Source organism: Doryrhamphus excisus, chromosome 3 (genome assembly GCF_030265055.1).
Source record: "Doryrhamphus excisus isolate RoL2022-K1 chromosome 3, RoL_Dexc_1.0, whole genome shotgun sequence".
NCBI lineage: Eukaryota > Metazoa > Chordata > Actinopteri > Syngnathiformes > Syngnathidae > Doryrhamphus > Doryrhamphus excisus.
In genome coordinates this window covers 22,429,900-22,448,709 of record NC_080468.1, presented here as the reverse complement: position 1 = coordinate 22,448,709, position 18,810 = coordinate 22,429,900, and the positions used below count along the sequence as shown (strand labels likewise).

At 41.5% G+C, this 18,810-nt stretch overlaps 2 protein-coding genes across 2 annotated transcripts; both read right to left on the bottom strand.

The window, feature by feature from the left end:
- Positions 1-107: 107 nt before the first annotated feature.
- Positions 108-5,987, bottom strand: mfsd8 (major facilitator superfamily domain containing 8). The gene is made up of 12 exons (XM_058065923.1): positions 5,616-5,987; positions 5,446-5,528; positions 5,167-5,210; positions 4,825-5,065; positions 4,063-4,176; positions 3,517-3,661; positions 3,383-3,441; positions 3,203-3,311; positions 2,992-3,126; positions 993-1,096; positions 706-917; positions 108-513 (listed from the first exon to the last, which is right to left on the bottom strand). The coding sequence occupies exons 1-12, from the start codon at positions 5,672-5,674 to the stop codon at positions 307-309; spliced, it is 1,512 nt and encodes a 503-aa protein (XP_057921906.1). The 5' UTR covers positions 5,675-5,987; the 3' UTR covers positions 108-306.
- A 584-nt stretch (positions 5,988-6,571) lies between these two features.
- On the bottom strand, positions 6,572-13,933 carry LOC131125533 (uncharacterized). Its single transcript, XM_058067172.1, has 7 exons — positions 13,774-13,933; positions 12,034-12,143; positions 11,874-11,955; positions 11,484-11,679; positions 9,538-11,365; positions 9,261-9,464; positions 6,572-7,920 (listed from the first exon to the last, which is right to left on the bottom strand). Exons 1-7 carry the CDS (start codon positions 13,863-13,865, stop codon positions 7,667-7,669), a joined length of 2,766 nt encoding a protein of 921 aa, XP_057923155.1. The 5' UTR covers positions 13,866-13,933; the 3' UTR covers positions 6,572-7,666.
- Positions 13,934-18,810: the final 4,877 nt, after the last annotated feature.

Below are 18,810 nucleotides of genomic sequence, written 5' to 3'. Positions count from 1 at the left end.
GTTTTTTTTTGTATTTTTCTTTTTCAAGAATTAATGGATTAAGTTGGGACCATACATAATTTAAAAAAAAACAAAAATATTAGCTCAGCAATATATAAAATATGACATTTAATTTCATTTTTTTTTAATCACTGCATGATATTCACATTCATGTTAGGTCACATTTTAAAACCAGTGAGTTTATGTGTGAAGTTTTAAAACTTGTGTTCAGTAAAATGTTGTTTTACAACAAAACTGTAGTAACTCATCGGTCCCTTTTATAAAAACTCATCTTTGGACCCTCTTAAAGGGAAATAAACGTCCTCCTCATTCTATGGTCCTCCCGTTGCGTACGGAATAGGCAATGAGTCTGCGGTAGACGGCGCTAAGGAGGACAATGGCAGCCGCCACCATGACGCAGATGAGCGCAAAGGCCCAGCGAGGTCCCAGGAGGGTGTAAACGTGGGAGACAAACACAGGGCCCAAAGTCCGTGCTCCACTGCCAGACGCCGTCAGCCAGCCCATGTACACACCCTGAAAGACATGGAACCCATGAGAAAAAAAACATAGAGACTCAACCTCACCAGAATCACTTTCTCATTTTCTCATGTTCTCATTCTGGGGAACCTCAAGATGAAGGGGAACCTCAGTCCTTCATGTTTAACTTCACCAGACTGGGAAATCTCACTCTAATCAAGACAGTAATTGAGTACGTAAGTCTTTTACCTGTGGTTTGGGTCCAAGGATTTTGGAATAGAGGGTGTAGGACATTACGTTGCAAGCCGGGTACCCAACTCCGATGAGGAAGTCAGAGGAGATGTACTGAGCCAGATGGATGACAGGGGTATACTGGCACCAAGTCTGCTCATACGGGCACCCAGTCGGCTCCAAGGTACCGTTGGATGACATCTGACTGACCAATGAGTTGTTTTTAAGATCTGGAGATGTTGAGGACAAAACTTTAACATTGAAGGTTTAGCCATTTTGATAAATAGCGCATTAAAAAAAAATACCTGCCCACTGGATTTTGGGGTAATAGTTCCCCCACGGAAGTAGGACAAAAAAGCCGCAGAATATGATGACCAAGCCAGCAAGCAAGACGGGACGATCCCCAACCCTAAAAATGATGCAATTAGTGTAAGTAAATATAAAAGTAGCCAAGTTTAAAAGAATGGGAGTTGAGCCCATCATGTGATAACTTTGATCTTTGATCAGTTGTACGTCCAGCACAGCACTCCTCTCACATAGAAAAGTGGTTGTCAACTGGTTTGGCAGCAGGACCAAGCATAAACCCTTAATAACAAGCCGAGATCCAAATTGCAGCCATTTTTCCAACTCACATTTGTCATATATACTTCATCCATGAGGTTGTGCAAAATAACAGCATGCCAGCACAAAAGAACTTTAATGAACATGATAGGAACTATATGATTTTATTCGCAAACTAAAAAAAAATTCTTATGAAAAGTATTTCTAAAAGGTTTTTAAAAATGACTTGAATCAAAGGAAGTGGACTTGGACCTGGATGAGCGGTAAAACATTCATTCATTCATTTTCCACCGCTTTTTCCTCACGAGGGTCGCGGGGGTGCTGGAGCCTATCCCAGCTGTCTTCGGGCGAGAGGCGGGGTACACCCTGGACTGGTCGCCAGCCAATCACAGGGCACATATAGACAAACAACCATTCACACTCACATTCATACCTATGGACAATTTGGAGTCACCAATTAACCTAGCATGTTTTTGGAATGTGGGAGGAGAAAACCCACGCATGCACGGGGAGAACATGCAAACTCCACACAGAGATGGCCGAGGGTGGAATCGAACCCTGGTCTCCTAGCTGTGAGGTCTGCGCGCTAACCACTCGACCGCCGTGCAGCCAGCGGTAAAACATTTTCAAGAAAATCAAGCAACGCCAGTTCCTCTGATTCAACTCATCAGATATCCAAAAAGTGCAATTCAAAAAGATTTAAATATAGTGTGGTATGTCAGTTTTTGTTATGAATATGTTCCAAAAGGGGCAATCCGAAACCGAACTGTACGAAAACTGAAACAATTTTGAACAAATTTAGCTTTTCTTATTAACACAATAGGTTGACTGTTAACTGTTAATTTACATCTTAGCCTGTGCTAGCGCCTAATAAACTAATACCTGCATAGTCTGTGTGCTGCAGCTGTGTTCCATGTGTATTGATTTGTTGTGTTTAGATTAGATTAGATTCAACTTTATTGTTATTGCTCATGTCACTGGTACAGGGCAACAAAATGCAGTTAGCATCCAACCAGAGGTGCAAATTTATAAATACCATATAAATAAATAAATGAAGAAATAAAATAGCGCTGTAAAAGGACAGATATATGTACAAACTATAACAGGCTATGACTATGATACAGTGTAGATATATACAAGGATATAATGATATAATAGTAATATGTACAGTAGTGCAATAAAGTAGTGCAATGAAGTGACTGGGGGGGCTATTAGGGGGCAGAGTTCAACAAGGAGACAGCTGTTGGAAAAAAGCTGTTCCTGAACCTGGTGTTGTTTTTGTCCGAGTATTTGCTGTGTAATCTGTGCATATAAAGAGCACTTCCTTAAAGCAAGCTGAAGTTTGCCTCTGACTATTTCCTTCCTCAAGCGCCCCCCCCCCCCTCCCAATAGACTAAAACACGTTGTTGGTCTTCTTCTGTAACGTCTGGTTTCAAACAGTACTGTTGACACTGTTCACACAACATGTGAAACTCTGCTGGTCTTCTTCTATGACGGCGAGCTTCAAATGGTACCACCACTTTAAGGAATATTAATATACGTATGACATCCCGCTGCAAAAAAAATATCCCCTTCAGAATAAAAGCGCAATATTATTTGCCGACGCAAAGACCTCATTCCCTCTGAAAACAGGTCCCAATTTTGGTTAGCAACGCACCAGTTGAGAATAACTTACATAATCAAAAACTGCAGCATGTTTCTGTCATGTAGAGGATCTTTGGCTATTATTTTGTATCTGGATACCTTTGAGAGGCCACTTTGACCACCAGGAAGACCAGGATAGACTCGAAACCGATGCAGCATATGATTATGCCGTTGTACAATACGGCCTCCTTCCTTGTCCAAGCGAACATGTCCATAGACAACGGGGTGGCAATCCTGGGAGAAAAGGATGCAAAAAAAGGAAATTATAAAAATCTATGCAAGTCCGTATGTACTTGGAAGTACTACGTACGTCTCAAAAACGGCAAAAATGAACATGACGATAAAGAAGAGGATGTTGGAGGTGAAGACAGCGACTTGGTCGATATTTTCCTCCGAGTCCTCTTCGACGTCAGCTAGATCTGAGAAACGTGGTAAACTCTCAGATTGACTGTTGAATGATGACAACATTCATGATGTCAACAGTCTTTACCTTCGGATATGTAGTTGACGGCTTGGACGTGTCGCCCATCATCACTGACGCGGTGTTCCCTGAAAAAAAAACATAAAAAAACCACCTAATTTATTCATATGCCAACTCTTTTTGCCTTTCAAAAAAAACTTCACCTGAGCACCAGGACCACCAAAAGGATATTGATGACGCCAAAGATGGCAGCCAGTAGTGCTGGCGCAGTGTACATATTGAGTTTCAGGTCTATGACGTCCACGGTGTAGCCGAGTTCACCGATGAACGACAGGCAGGCCTGTAGAGCTGAGGCGGCACATAAAAGTAGAACAAGCTATTCTCTGGATCCATAGATTGCCCATCAGGTGCCGATGATCTACTGTATGATCAAGTCGGTCCATTGGACACATGGCTGTAGTATCTCACCACCCACCATCCTCCCTGAGGACTTTCATCAAAGACTTGCTAACAAAGGAATTCAGTCGTTTTACTGGTTCAAACAATGTGCATAACCAACAGTGGTATCTGATACAGTATATCTGACTGTTTGATCAACCCATCAGATACTTTGCCGCCTACAATCATATCGTATCATTCGCCATAGAATGTACCTCATAGCCGATGTATCTTACCAAGAACCATTTGAGTCGCCGCAGCAGGTTCCCCCAGCACCACAGCATAGAGATTTTTTTTTAAAGCATATTTACCTGGTCCGAGGATGAAACCCAAGGCTTGACATGCACTCATGTTGGCCATAGCGTTTGTCCTCTCCTTCAGGGATGTGGCTCCAGCAACATAGGACCTCACTACAGCCACATTACCTACCATAACGATGACTCATGTTGGCATATGTACAATACTAGGTACAGTAAACCTCGGATATATCGGACTCGGATATATCGGAAATTCGCTCAAAACGGACAGATAAAAAAGAACCGTTTTTTCTGTAATGCATTTCCAATAAAAATTCATTGCATATATCGGATTTTTTATAACGGATTTCGCCTATTTCGGACAAAATCTCCAGTCCCGTTCCAATTTCCCTCGCATATATCGGATGGCCGCATCGTGGCGCTCCGATTCGCCGAATCGTGACAGGCCGCTATACGACGTCATTTGCAGCGTTGCCTGCAAATGATTATAATTATTATATTATATATATTATATTATAATTATAATTTGTTATGCTCAGAGTCCAATAAAGTTAAATTCTCTTTTTAAATGTCTCTTTTCATTGCCCAGTCCAGGTACATTGGAAACATAGTCAAGGAAGTGCCTTTTTATAACGGATAACATCCGATTTACGCATATACCGGATATAAATCCAATATATGCGTAAAACGGACATTTTCCGGTATACGCATATAACGGATTTCGCTTATATCGGACAAAACCAGTGGGAACAATTGAATCCGATATATCCGAGGTTTACTGTAACACAATATGTATGACCTAGAATGACTTAGTACCTGCTCCAAAGCCCACAAAGGCTCTAGACATGAGTATGTGGTACTTATTGTCCGTCCTGGGCAGATGCGCGTAGGCGTAGTAGATATTTGCAGACAGGTTGATGAAAATGGAGCAGACTAGTGGTTCTCTGCATGGCCTGTGATTGGACCAGAGGCCAAATAGGGGCGACGCCACCATCTGTCCCAGGCTGTAGGCAGCCACAACCCAGCCCAAGAATGTAGCATTGGCGGTGTCATCAATCTTAGAAGATAAGAAAAAAAAAAAAACGCACATTTAAATACAAAGAAAGAACTGCTAATACTGATATAGCTCAAATTAAAATACAGAAAATAAGCACCAACCTTTTGCAAGTATGGCCAAAGTGATGTTATGACAATAGTAAAACCTAGAAGAAACATATGTCCAAATTATTATTATATAATTGTCATTATAAATATTTTGCTTGTCATCTGTAATTCAGAATAGGCAGTTAAGTTATATTTATATTTTTCGGCCCCATCTGTGTGAGCACGTGAGGCGCTACCACCGGAAGTGACGTCACGCAAAGTACACAAATAGCTCCTTAAAACTTTTCGTTCAATATGTTCACATTTCTATGTTTAATAGCTCTTAACGCTCACCCACGCTGCTGAGAAACATAGTGAAGTACATGACTCTGATAGATCTCCAACGACTTTTGTACGTGTCATCTTGGAAGTCATCGCTGCACACAAGAAAAAAAAACAATAAAAAAGTAAACAATAACTACTATAGCCACAATAGCTACTCAGTACGTTATGTTAGCTCTCACCTCGCTGGATCGTCTCTCAGTAATGGCGTTGTTTCGTCCTCATCTGCAAACTGAGACATTCTTGGAAAAAATATCAATAATATGAGGCTAAATTCGGGGGATTTGTAAACTGGCTGTCATCGAGCAGTGACAACAGCAAACAGACGAGTTAGCTAGCTTAGTTTTAGCCCGCACAACTAACATTACAAGCGTTTGTGCGTCTGCGAAAAGCACGAATGCCACACATTGTCAATTCGACTAATTTAAAATAAACAACGATGTTTTAAAATCAAGTACGACCCAAAATGACAACAAATGCGGACTATGATACCGTAACAAGCAACGGATAACAGCTGTCACTTGATGCTGAAACACACTTCCGGTTAGACTTCAAAATTATGGCACTTTATAAGGCTTATCTTAACTATTTATGCATTTTTTCCTACCAAAACAAAGTACAAAATAACATTATATTGTATTGCATATTGAGAAATCCAGTTTTATGTAGGGTTATATCGATGGCAGACATGTTATAAACTTATTTTAGACACGTACCTAAGAGACTTCCGACACCTTCAAATACATACCTTGACGTTTTCCGTTCGACTTCAAAATAAGATATACACTACTGTATCTTTCCTTTTACTTATAGCGCTTGTCTTATGCTGGAGCCTATGATATACTGTACTAAATCATTTGTAAAAGGTGTATTTTCAACTGAAAGTTTTTTTGTTTCAATGAATAGACAGAAAATCTAGTTTTAGTTAAGTTTTAACTGTGCCTCACATTCTAAACGTATTTTGAAAGCAGATGCGATTCGAATGTGATGCCTTATGATTTTCAGTAAGTCAATAATTCAAACCATTTTTAATTTGAAATAATTGCACTCTAAAATTTTATACTAAATGTGTAATTGATTAATAAATGTCATTTTTTAACAAAAGCAACTGCAAGAAACTCACAACCAGTTTTAAAAAACAACAACAAGTCCTTTAACTTTAATACAGATAGTATTTACAATATGTACATTCAGCACTACTGGTCAGTTTTTTTTAATCAGCCAGTGAATAACGGTATGCAAAGACAAGTTGAATACACACTATACATATCACACACACACACACATTCATTCCTGACCAAGGTTTTAGGAGTAGTTGAAACATTGCAAGAAAGTACATTTTGCACTGTTAATACAGCCTACCTGTATTTGCAATCATGTTATACTAAATACTGCCATTTCTTCATTTTGCATTTTGAGATCCAAAAGTGCTAAATGTAAATTCTTGCAGTATTTCAACAGGCCTTAAAATTTTGCCCAGGCGTGTACGCACACGCATACAATACATGGGGCAGTCTCCTGAAAGGGCTACGAGAGAGGGGCATGACGTATAGAATACAGTGAAATGCTAGAACCAAATAAAAAATATCAGATTTCTACTAATTCATATACTCTGGAGCATGTTTGTGACAATGTAAGGTAAGTTTAAATCATTTATATTCATAGGCATACAGTAGATGGTACAGCAATATATATTAAAGTCATACTATAATATTCAAATTGGTTAGAAAATAACTTTAAATTTTGCTTGCTATGCCACGCTATAGGTACCCCTTCCAGGAAAATGACCCATACACACCCACACATGTATCCTTTATCTATCTATGCAAGCAACATATAGGGGGCAGGCAGAACAAATAAATGGTCTTCCACTAGATGGTAAGATATACACAATTAACCTGTGTATCCTGCTATTTTAAGAGTTATCTAATGTAAAATATGTGCCTTGGCTCAATGGCGGCTGGGAAACACTGACCGAGAAGACAACGCAGTCCATCTGTGGGCCTTTTTGGAAAGATGATGCTGCTTTTAACATTCACGTTTGGTCATCAAAGGAATATTAGTAGCCAATACATGAATGCTACATTGGCAGTTCACATTAACAAGAGACAAAGTGATTGTTCACCACTAGAGGGAGCCAGTACTCCCTTATAGTATATTACAGTTGGAAGCTGCACTCCACCATGATTGATTGCTGGTGTTTTTTGTTTTTTTAGGTTTACCATTGTTGATTTTAAACGGCGGCAGCTGCAATGACTGCACTCTCCCGCCGCCCCTGCTTCTTCAGCAGCTGGATGCGGTTGTGCACGTAGAACTTGATCGCGCGCCAGTCACGCTGATTGCTGACAAGCAGCGGGCAAAGCTCCAGGCAGCGCTCGCAGTCAGCTTTGGCAGGCACGCGCAGCTCCACCAGGTTACGCTTCAGGTGCGTCTCCACAGAAATGCGCTCGGCCTCCGACCAGGGACGCTTCAGCACGCCACGCTTCCCTATGGAAGGTAAATACAGAAATCAGTGATTCAAAGTGCACAAAATATTATCACATATGATTGACAGGGACTGTACGGAACTGGCTCAGGCTGGCAACATGACTTGCCTGTCAATCTGAGACAAACCTTTGATGGTTTGAGTAGCTTTTCACATGCAGCCATCCAGACAACTACCTTACCCATGGACATCCACAAAGTAATTATTAAATATAAAAGGACCACATCATCTGAAAATAGCAGAAATTATCCTCAAGCCACCAAACCGGACACCCTTGGCAAGTTGTAAATCTAAACTAAATTAAAATTATAGTATGTAAGTCTAAAAAAAACAAATAGTTTTAACATACTTTCAGTTATGTTCAAAACTCAATCACTAGGGTGGGGCGATGACTTACACTGATTAAAATGCTAAAACGTAAACAAGTTGATAACATCGCTCTAGGGCGGACATCTAAGATGAATGAAATGCTGTCATCATGAGGAATGTTCGTGTGTAAAAGTATTTATTCACAGACCGCTCAATCGTGGCACAAAATCATTATAAACCCTGAACAGTTTTGGTTGAAATGGCGAAAAAAACGCATGCGACAGTTGACAGGATCTCCTCCTCCAGTGAGTGAATGCTAGCGCGACTTGTGCTCGATGAGTATATTTTCATTGGGTTGATTTTTACGGCTTTAATGTAAGGAATGTAAGGGTTTTACAGTGCCTGGTGACAACGTGCAGTTTCTAAGTGGAAAATTTTCCACACACGGAACATACTTCTGTGAGCGTCCTTTAAAATAGGAGCACCGTTTGCCCCATGTCTGCCTAAACAAAACAAGAGTTTCATAAAAAAAAGTATCTTCCATTTACTTTCGGAATTGCATGGGTGACTACATTTTCCTTTATCACAAGAACAGGCATTACAGTTTGTTAAAGATTTGGTCGAAATGTGTGCAGAGGCTGACATCCCATTAGAAAAGTTAGTTATCAGTTGCTTGCTTAGTTATCAGTAAATACAAATTTGAGACAAGTATATTTCATTATATGGCTTAAAGTATGTAGCTTTTTATACAAGAATTCTGCTGAATTAATATTTTATATTGTTTTATAATGTCGTATCGTGATACATCCCAAAAATATTGTGATCTATCCTAAGGTCTGTATCACTATTAATCACATACAAATTCATATTCCAAACTGAATGATTGTGAAAACACCACAAAGTATCCCACCCAGGATAAAAGCCAAACAGTGCTTCCACTCACATTATTAAAAAAAATAGGTTTGTGTGTTGGGTATTTTTAATATATATTTTAATGATAGGTCTGATTTAGATCAACAAGGCTCAGGGTTACCTGATTTGGGTGGGGCCGATCTCCTCTTCTGAGCGCCGGCTATGGAGGTATTGACTGGCGGAGTAACAGGCGCTCTCTTCTTCCTCGGTGGTCTCCCCGGTCCTTTCTTTTTCACAATAACATCCACTTTCTCTTGCACTTGCTCCTTGTGGTCTTCTGCTTCTGACTCTTCTGAGAAGGAGTCTGCCGAGTTGCCGGACATCACTGCGAAGCAACGAGATCATTATGATTATACAAAGTCATTTAGGAATGTGATTTAAAATGTTTGAACGCTTACCATCCAACTCCAGACAGATGTGCTGCAGGCTCATCCCACGAAAAAGAACGCCCTCTTTCTCCCCGTAGAGAACGACACGCCCCACGCGACCCATAAGGGCGGCATCCCGTACAATGGAGGAGCAGTTCTGCGTCACGTGGTACTCTGTCTCCAGGAAGTTCTCCAGGCGCTTGGTGGAACCACCTTGACTCTCACCCTCCTCGAGGAGAAGCAGCTGAGTGAAGATGGCGACCTGCCGGCGCACTCGCGTTCCTGTTATCGCCCCGGGGTTCTTAGCCCCACTTGCTCGTGCAAGATTCCGCAGGAGGTCCGTGCCACGGAGAGGGGTAGCAGGGGAATGGTAGGGGCGGGAGAAGACATAAGGACTCTCAGGGTCCACGCCCACCTCAGGGCTCGTTTGAAGGAGCAGGTCTAGGCAGGATTCACAGTTCGGGGGAAGGATGAGGGGTTGGAGTCGCCCGCGCTTGCCCATGACGCCGGCCCGTGAGAGGTGGCAGAGGACATTGCGTTCGAAGGGGGACAAGAGCGCCTCCATGCCAGAGGGGGAGGCATTACGGGGGCTCTCCGGGGTGGCTCGTTTGCGGTAGTCCTGGATAGTGAGCTTGGCCACCTCACACTCGCGGTGGCGGTTGTAGAGGATGAGTAGGGAGAGGCTGGAGTGGCAGAGCTGGCGCCAGGCCTCGGCCGAGCGGGAATGGTTGAGCGCAACGAAGGCAGACCGCTGCTGCTGTCGAAGGTAGACCACGAGGACGGAGAGCGAAGAAAGGAGCGGGGAGATGTGATGCCGACGTGACCTTGTGGTGTCTCCATTCTTCTCCTCTGGAGTGTCACACTCGCCGTCAGCACTCAGCTCGATATCTTCTTCTGGATCTATGTCTGGTTCTGGTGTTGGAGGCGGAGCCAGATCCTCTTCTACCTTCGGCGGCTCCTCATGCTTCTCCCGCTTCAGCCTGCGACCCCGCCTGGGAGGAGACGGCGGAGGCGGAGGAGGTGTCGGGCTCTTTATACGAGGAGGCACCGGAGGAGGTGCGGCACGCTTTGTGGGCGAGCTAGCCGCCGGTGGATTCTTTTTGGAAACGGGCGGCGACAGGGACAACGAGAAAGAAACGGCGCCAGTGCCAGTACGTGGTGATTCCCGCTCCCGGGTGAAGAGAGAGGGTGGTGCCACCGTCGGGTTGGGGGGCGACGACTGCGGGACTGCAAAGGAATGACTGTGAGAGGAGGCAACAGTGGACGAAGGGTGCTGGGCCGTGCCGTTGGAGTGTGTGCGGAGGTGCGCCAGCTCCATGGCCGACCTGACCTCTGGCTGGCTGGCATGGTGCTTCTCCAAATGCCGTGGCAACGAGCGATAGTGGCGCCCACAGTAGGGACAGTGTTGCCGACGGCTCACTGTGGCACCACTGGAACTGCCAATGTTTATGTTAATGTTATTGTTGATGTTGGTTGTCGGAGGTGGAGGTGCTCGGGCGCTGACCGGCTTAGGCGGAGACCTCGGGGGCGGTCCGACGGGTGTTGGGCGGGAGAAGGACAAGCAGGGGCGGCCGGGCCCTCGGGAGGAGGCAGGGGCGCTCTTTTTCTTGCTGCCAACCCCGACCGCAGTGATCTTGCGCTTCTTGCGCCGTCGGAGCATGCGGCCCCGCATCTCCTCAATGTCCTCCTCCTCCTCATCGTCGTCGTCATCATCGTCTTCCTCCTCCTCATCCTCCTCACGGTCCGAGTCACTGGGCTCCGAGTGGGTAAGTGGGGAGGATGAGGGCGATAGCGACCACGAAGGGGTGAGATAATCAGAAACGGAGAGAGAGAGCGGGTGGGGGCCAGCATCTTCTTCCTAGTGAACATAAGAGAACTACATGAACCAAACCCAGTAACTAAAACCAGGATTTACTAAAACCGACCAAGCAATCATTAGGGGCAAGGTCTTTGTGGACACGCTGTCCATTTGTTACCATTGCATTCTCGCCCCAGTCTGTCAAGCTATAGTCCACCGTGATCTCCTCTCCTTTGGCGATGTCCCGGATCGCTATGACGACCAGCCGCACCTGAGTCCCGCAGTGCACCTCGCGGATTCTGCAATTGGGAGGCGGGTGGAAGAGCACAGGGCCCCGGACTCCGCCAGCACTCTCCTCTCCCAGCTCTGGTACACTGTCAAGTTACAAAATATGAAAAACTGAGCCGGCATGGTCGGTTACCATGGTAACAGGTAGGAATACATACAAAACTCTGTATCGTAATGCCTATAATGCTTGCTAACTGGTAGCACTAAGACAAAGATCGGTGGATAAGATCAGTTTCAGATTTAAGGACAGGCCGATCCCCGTAACGATGGCCATCCTTACCAGAGCTGGGGATCAGGCAGGTAGTAGGGACTGCCAGGTGGTGGGAGGCGGTCCTCTGCGCCCTCCGGGTACTGGCCCTCACCTGTAGTAAATACGGGCAGTGAGAATCCACCATGACGACACGATTCTTACGTCAATGATCATTAGCATTAGCATATACCAGGGCTGTAGCTGTGCTCCGACAAGCTCTCCTCTTCCTCATCCTCTGTTACGTAAGCCCGGTCGCACACCTTCACAGGCGTCCCTTTACGTTTTCTCCCACAAACACGGCTGCGAAAACAAGCAAAAAAAAAAAACGTATTAAGGTACAAAATGTTACAAAAATGTTCAACAATCCACAATCCTTATGAGCGAAGGTAACACATGTCTTTGCCCTCTCTGTGTGTTTACAAAGTGGAAACTACTAGCACAAGGACGCTAATAATGCGTGTGATGGGATTCCTCCATTTTGCCCCCTAAAAAACGTCCAAGAACGCCAACAACGTCCCATCCACATGCCGTGATCTGCATATTAGCCTGTTGTCCGCCTGGTCCGTCTTTTCCAATTGACTTTGGATAGGTGGAAGAAAGTTTGTTTGCGCTAACAATTAGCGTCTGTGTTGATAAATATCGATGTGTGCCGTATTACGTTACCCAGAACACTTATGCTGTTGTTGAAACTAAGCACGAGTAAGGGTGTTGTGCTAATTAAGCAGATTAAGATTTTATCGATATATTTATGGTCGCCATTCCTGGCTAGTTGTTAATGGAAGTAGCAAAAATTACCAAAATATTGTACATTATCATGAATATGACTGCTACTACATGGTTACATAAATATATAATAAAAAAAGATATAAATGGTTATATGAAACCATAAAACATTCTTGGAGGTTTTGGTAATTCTTTTCGAGGGGCTTTATAGGTGAAATGGGGGATCCCATTACATACATTTTCACCTGTCTCGTGCTAGCAGATTTTCACTATTTATTTAGTTGGGTGTTCCTGTCTCACAATATGGGGAAAAAAGTGCACTATTCCTTTTAATATTGAAACTCTAATGTTATTTTTTAAATACATGTAATGTTGTGGTAAGATATTGTTATCACCAACACGCATGCCATCTGTAATGCTGAAAGCGCTCCTGTGTAAATAAATATTTAATGATGTTGTATGGTCGCTGTTATATCTGTCTTTGTTTTATGTGGGGGTTTTTGCGACACTTATGAAGAGCATTCACAGAATACGGCAGAATATATTGTTGGTGTGTAAATGACACAAGGTGTGGAACTGCCCTAAACACCAAAACAAAACATACATACTGTTTTAAAGATATATATATATATATATATATATATATATATATATATATATATATATATATATATATATATATATATATATATATATATATATACACATTACTATTTGCTTTACATTCCTATTGCACATATATGAATATTTGCTTTATATTAATATTGCAAACGCTTATATATATATACACACATATGAATATTTGCTTTATATTCTTATTGCGAACGTTTCTGATGTCACGTGACGTTTCTAACGAACAAGACAGCTGATCTCAGATCAGTTTCATTCATCATCAACACATCCAATGCTGAAGCTTGCTAAACCAGTTAGCTTTCCAAAAAGAGCGTCAAAACATCACGAATAAACAAGCTGCGGGGTTGAAATTACAAACCTATTAGCGCCTGGTAGGGAATACCACAACATTCGACACCTACCACATCCAAAAACACCCCAAATGCGTAGTTTTGTGTCATAATAACACACTAAAAATCATACACAACGGGGCTTGTAACGTGCCTGTTCGGAGCTAGCGTTTAAGCTAGCAATGTCGCCCGGCGGTATAGTACGACAAAAAAGGAAGAATAAGTGAAAATCGGGCTTTACTCACCCACGTTGCGGCGGTGGTTTGCTGCCATCCCCGTCGCTGTCGAGCGTCGGGGGCTCCCGGTAGTCAAAAGGCGACCGCACATTCTCCGCCATTAGGACTGCCTTCCCCAACTGTGGTCGTGGTGTCCAATGCGCAGGCGCACAACATCCCGTTTAGCGGTTGCTGCCGTTTTCCTAATAATAAACACCAAAATAATAAATTTACTTTCCATAACATTTAAATCATTTTCGATTAAAATGTATATTTTGTTAATCAAAAATAATGTGTATACGCGTTAACATTGACTCCGAAACGTTATGGTTATAACATGCAGTAAGATGGCTTCACCACCAGCACAGATGCCATCTGTAAAGCTGAAGTTATTATAAATATAACGAAAACGATAAAAACATTATTTACATTGGCATCAAATAACTGATCTGGCTTGTAAAACCAGTGGCGTAACATATTATCATCAAGAAAGTCAACAAAACAAGCAGCATGTTTTAAGATTGTTATTTATTTGTCATCAGAGACCAAAAAAATGTCAAAATAAATACAGTTTCCATTATTTGATCAGCTTTAAAGCTATCTATTATTACTAACTAAACAGTGTAGCAGCATATTCAAGTAGAACATCAGGAGCAGCAATCTAACTAACATGTCAAAGCATTCGGTCCATGTATTTCGTGGCATAATGCATTAAAAAGAGACTAATTTAAATATTAATAACACAATCACAGTTTGTCAGTCATTATTTTTTTTTTGGCTAGCAGCTAGTCATGTTGAGTGAACGATTAGTGTTCCAGAATAAATAAATATAATAAATAACCTACTGAAAAAAAGAAAACCACGTCACAGCAAACTCAAGGTCATTTTAGCACTTGGCTGAGGAAATACCAATGTCAAAGGGAAAAGTGTGTGTGTGTGTGTCTTGGAGGCGGGGCAAGGCGTGTTTTTATTAAAGAAGCTTAGTTAGTGAAGGGGTGCATTATTTGGGATTAGCAAATTAGGTCCACAAGTATTTTTTACAAGTCTGGAGCCTGTTCTTTGCCTTCAAAAAGTCTTGATTAGCTATGAATTTGCAGGACTACAATAATGGCAGCTGAATGCAGCATGCAGGCATGTAAAAGCATAAAAAATTAGAATCCAATTCCAGAAAAAAACAAAGTTGAGCTTGTATGACCTTTAACATATTGAACAGGACTTTTTGAAGGCATCTATCTTTGGATAGAAGAAATTTTATCACATAATACTTATGGACCTAACTGTACTAAACGGGCATGTCTTCATTATTTACAGGTATTTTTTTGGAAAGTTAGGCATCTTGTGTTCCTTCCCTCTCTTTATGGAAAACATGGAGTGTCTGCGCAGCATGATCGGCCCAGTGGATGAGCTCCAGAAGCACACGATGCGTCCACATTTTTAGTTCAAAAGCTCCCCCGGCGCCATCGGTCTCCTACAATAGCAGACATCGCAAAGCTTAAAAACAATAAAATGTTAACTGATCATTTGCAAATTTTTTTTTCATAACTTCAGATTCTTCACTGAACACTTTCTTGTTGTCCAAGAAGCGCACAGAAAACATATTTATGATTTTCTAAATGTTTTTTTTAACCATTATTGGAAACCAGTAACATGAAATAGCACCCCTATAGTTGTATTCACACTCCTAATGTTGTCTGTTTACACCACATTGCTAATGCGAAGGCTATGGCATCACATGGGGATCATCAAGATGTTTTGTGGCAAAATTGTTTATTTTCCTGGAATTCTGTTTTTGGGGGGTCTTTTGTGACCTCTTGGATGAGTCATCACACCCTTGTACGTAAAAGTGCGAGAAGACAATGACATTCTCCCCAAAAAAACCCCATGTCAACAGCATTAGATGTTCACAACATTATGTGACACCCGATTTTGTCATTCATTCATTTTCTACCGCTGGTCGCCAGCCAATCACAGGGCACATATAGACAAACAACCATTCACACTCACATTCATACCTATGGACAATTTGGAGTCGCCAATTAACCTAGCATGTTTTTGGAATGTAGGAGGAAACCGGAGTACTCGGAGAAAACCCACGCATGCACGGGGAGAACATGCAAACTCCACACAGAGATGGCCGAGGGTGGAATTGAACCCGTGTCTCCTAGCTGTGCGCGAACCACTCGACCACCGTGCCGCCCCCAATTTTGTCAAATGTTACCAAAAGACTACCTCATTGCACTGGATGTCCGGGGTGACTTCCAGTACGGTGTCCTCTGTCTCTGCCAGATGTTTGGTGCTGTGGAGTAAGTGCTCAAGCCGGACTCGCACGTTTTTACGCAGGGTCTCGTAGTCACCCTCCATCTGCCCCCACTCCTCCTCCTCCCTGGCGATGACACAGTGTAACAGGCCCAGACACTGTCGCAGGGCGCCGTGCAGAAGCTGCACCTGCCTCTCGGGACCATCGGGCTCCTCGTCTGCACCGTGGGACACGGAGACCATGCGGCCACCCTCAGGGGTGTGGTCCATCAGGAAGGGCTCCTTTTCTGTCTGAAAGGCAAGGCAGCCACCCGCCGCCCCCCGTTGGCTTTGAACATTATATTGATTTGGGGAAAGACACCGCGGAACAAAAATACACAATCCATTAGATGTCTTCGGAGGATGGGGGGGACTCGGGGGGGGGGGGGGGTGGCGGGTCTTGCAGGGAAATGGGAGGTGGGTAGCCGGGAGAGGGGGATGGGGGGGCTGCTTTTAGTCTGATTAATGTCTGCATCTGACAAATAGTTTAGACAAATAGGACTCTACATTAGGTACATCTGCACCAAGAATAATTCATCCTTTTAATAAAAAATTATATATTATAATAAAAAATATACACATATAATTATCAAAATTGCATTGATTTTAAATTATTCTCTCCTGAATTACTGCAGTTATTATAACTATTTGAAAAATTTGAAACAAGTACAACACAAACGCCTTTAAATAATACTAATATTATAAAATAATAACAAAATGTGGTTATTAAAAATAGTAATTAATATTTCAGTCTTTAATTTATTCTAATCATTCATTAAAAAGTGGTTCATTACAGATTTTTTTCCCCACAAGAACAAGAATTCATGGCCATGAAAAAATTTAATCCCTTGAAAATTATTTAAAAAAAACATACTTAACATACATAACTAAATATACAATTACTTATTTTAAAACATCATCTAATTTTCAACTGTTTTTAAAAATAATAAATTTAAATAATTTTGAAACATTTTAATAGAACATTTATATTTATTATATTATATTTACACATTTAAATTATATACAGTAGTTCAACAATAGGATAAAAAATATATATGTAATTTATTTAGCGACTTGAGGGTTGTAAAATATTCGCAAAACCCCTCTACTTGGTTGATGAACTGCAAAGTGCACCACTGCAAACCACAATAATCATCATTTTAAATAAATAGCTAGTGTATATTGTATGATAACAAATAAACAAAACGGTTTCTATGAGCGAAGTAAGTTTACACTTAAGAATAGATGTTATGCTAGCTCACGTATAGCTGCAGCAGACGGCTACATTCGTAGTGCAGTAGCCGGGCGAGGGACACCGCTCTCCCCGTCGGTGAGCCATCATTCACCGGCGTGTCGTGAGAGACCATCCGCTGCTCCTCCTGCTCGGCCATGACGGCGTATTTTGCGTCGACTGTGTTTTAGCAGCTAAAATAATGTCAAGTTTTACGATGGAGGGATTTAATGCAGCTTTTGTAGAAGCGTGTGCATTATGGACGAAGGAACAAAAAGAGAGGATGCTAATTGGTTCCGGCCGCAGCGACAATTTTAGGTGGGTGCACACATGGATACAAACCGGGGAGCGCTTTTTGTGTGACAACCTACCCATCCAAAGTATCCTAAACACGCCTTATGTCGGGTTTTTCTTGCATGGAAGAAAATAAATATAAGAAAAATATAAGAAAATATAAGAATATAAAAAAGTAAAAAAATAAAAAGTAATTGTTGAAAAATATACAATATATAAAAGTACATACAAATATCACAATGTATGAAAATAATTGAAATATTTAAAAAAAACACAAAAAATTATTCAAATGTGTGACCATATTTTAAAATATATTTTTCAGAATAAAACACAAATTCATGTGGCCATCATTAAATGAAAATGAAATATATATTACATTAATATACAAAAAAATCACTCAAATGTGCTGCCACCTTTCAAAAAATATATATTTTTTTAATTTGAAGACAACCCACAAATCTATTATTAAAATATGTGGTATCTATCTTTTCAAAACACAAAAATAATCTATATGGATACATAGAAGAATCCCCTATACATTTATTATTAAAACGCGAGACCACGTGAAGACACAGTTCTTCCACCTGCCACAAGGTGGAGACAAAGAACAATTTGCATTATGGATGCAGGAAAAAGTCTTGGGCCACTTAGGTCCTACTTGTCAACATTTGCATTTGAAAATTATTCATTTCTAATATTTATTTATGCTATTATTAATGATTAATAATATATATAATGAATAAATAATTAAAGGGGTGCTATTGTGGTAATTTTTTGTTCCTTTGTATTGACTTGTGGACTCCTATAGAGCAGCTACACATGATAACCAGCACAGAAAGCTTTCAAGATCTTCCAGAATCTCTAGATTTTGTGCTTTGCTTTTCAATGATACTCTCTCCAATGTTAAACTTAATTTAACTCAAATCATTTAGCGGATTCCATGCGTGTGTAGAAGTGTATGTGTTGTAGTATGACCAGACATTTACTTGGTTCTCATGTGCCATTAGGTTTCATGCAGTTATGCAACACACGACCTTCGGAATGGAAAACGAAAGCGTCAATCATTGGGCCGAAAGCCTTAACTTATAATAACTTATTATGTTTATTCAGAAAATAAGTACTGCATTCCAGTGCTTGTTTTTATATTTAAAACACTTTTCATGTACGATGATGACACCTTTGTTCAAACTTTTAACAAGTTAAATTATATTTATTGGTGGGGTTTTTTTACATGCCATGTTGCAATA

What these genes read in the sequence shown, in the direction of transcription:
- mfsd8 (XM_058065923.1), bottom strand. Translation starts at nt 5,674, where the DNA reads ATGTCTCAGTTTGCAGATGAGGACGAAACAACGCCATTACTGAGAGAC. An exon ending in TTTGGCCATACTTGCAAAAG is followed by an intron (nt 5,066 to 5,166) that starts GTTGGTGCTTAT and finishes TTATCTTCTAAG; the next exon opens with ATTGATGACACCGCCAATGC. An exon ending in CGTCAACTACATATCCGAAG is followed by an intron (nt 3,312 to 3,382) that starts GTAAAGACTGTT and finishes CACGTTTCTCAG; the next exon opens with ATCTAGCTGACGTCGAAGAG.
- LOC131125533 (XM_058067172.1), bottom strand. Translation starts at nt 13,865, where the DNA reads ATGGCGGAGAATGTGCGGTCGCCTTTTGACTACCGGGAGCCCCCGACG. An exon ending in CATCTGTCTGGAGTTGGATG is followed by an intron (nt 9,465 to 9,537) that starts GTAAGCGTTCAA and finishes GTTGCTTCGCAG; the next exon opens with TGATGTCCGGCAACTCGGCA. An exon ending in ATCGGCCCCACCCAAATCAG is followed by an intron (nt 7,921 to 9,260) that starts GTAACCCTGAGC and finishes TACCTTCCATAG; the next exon opens with GGAAGCGTGGCGTGCTGAAG.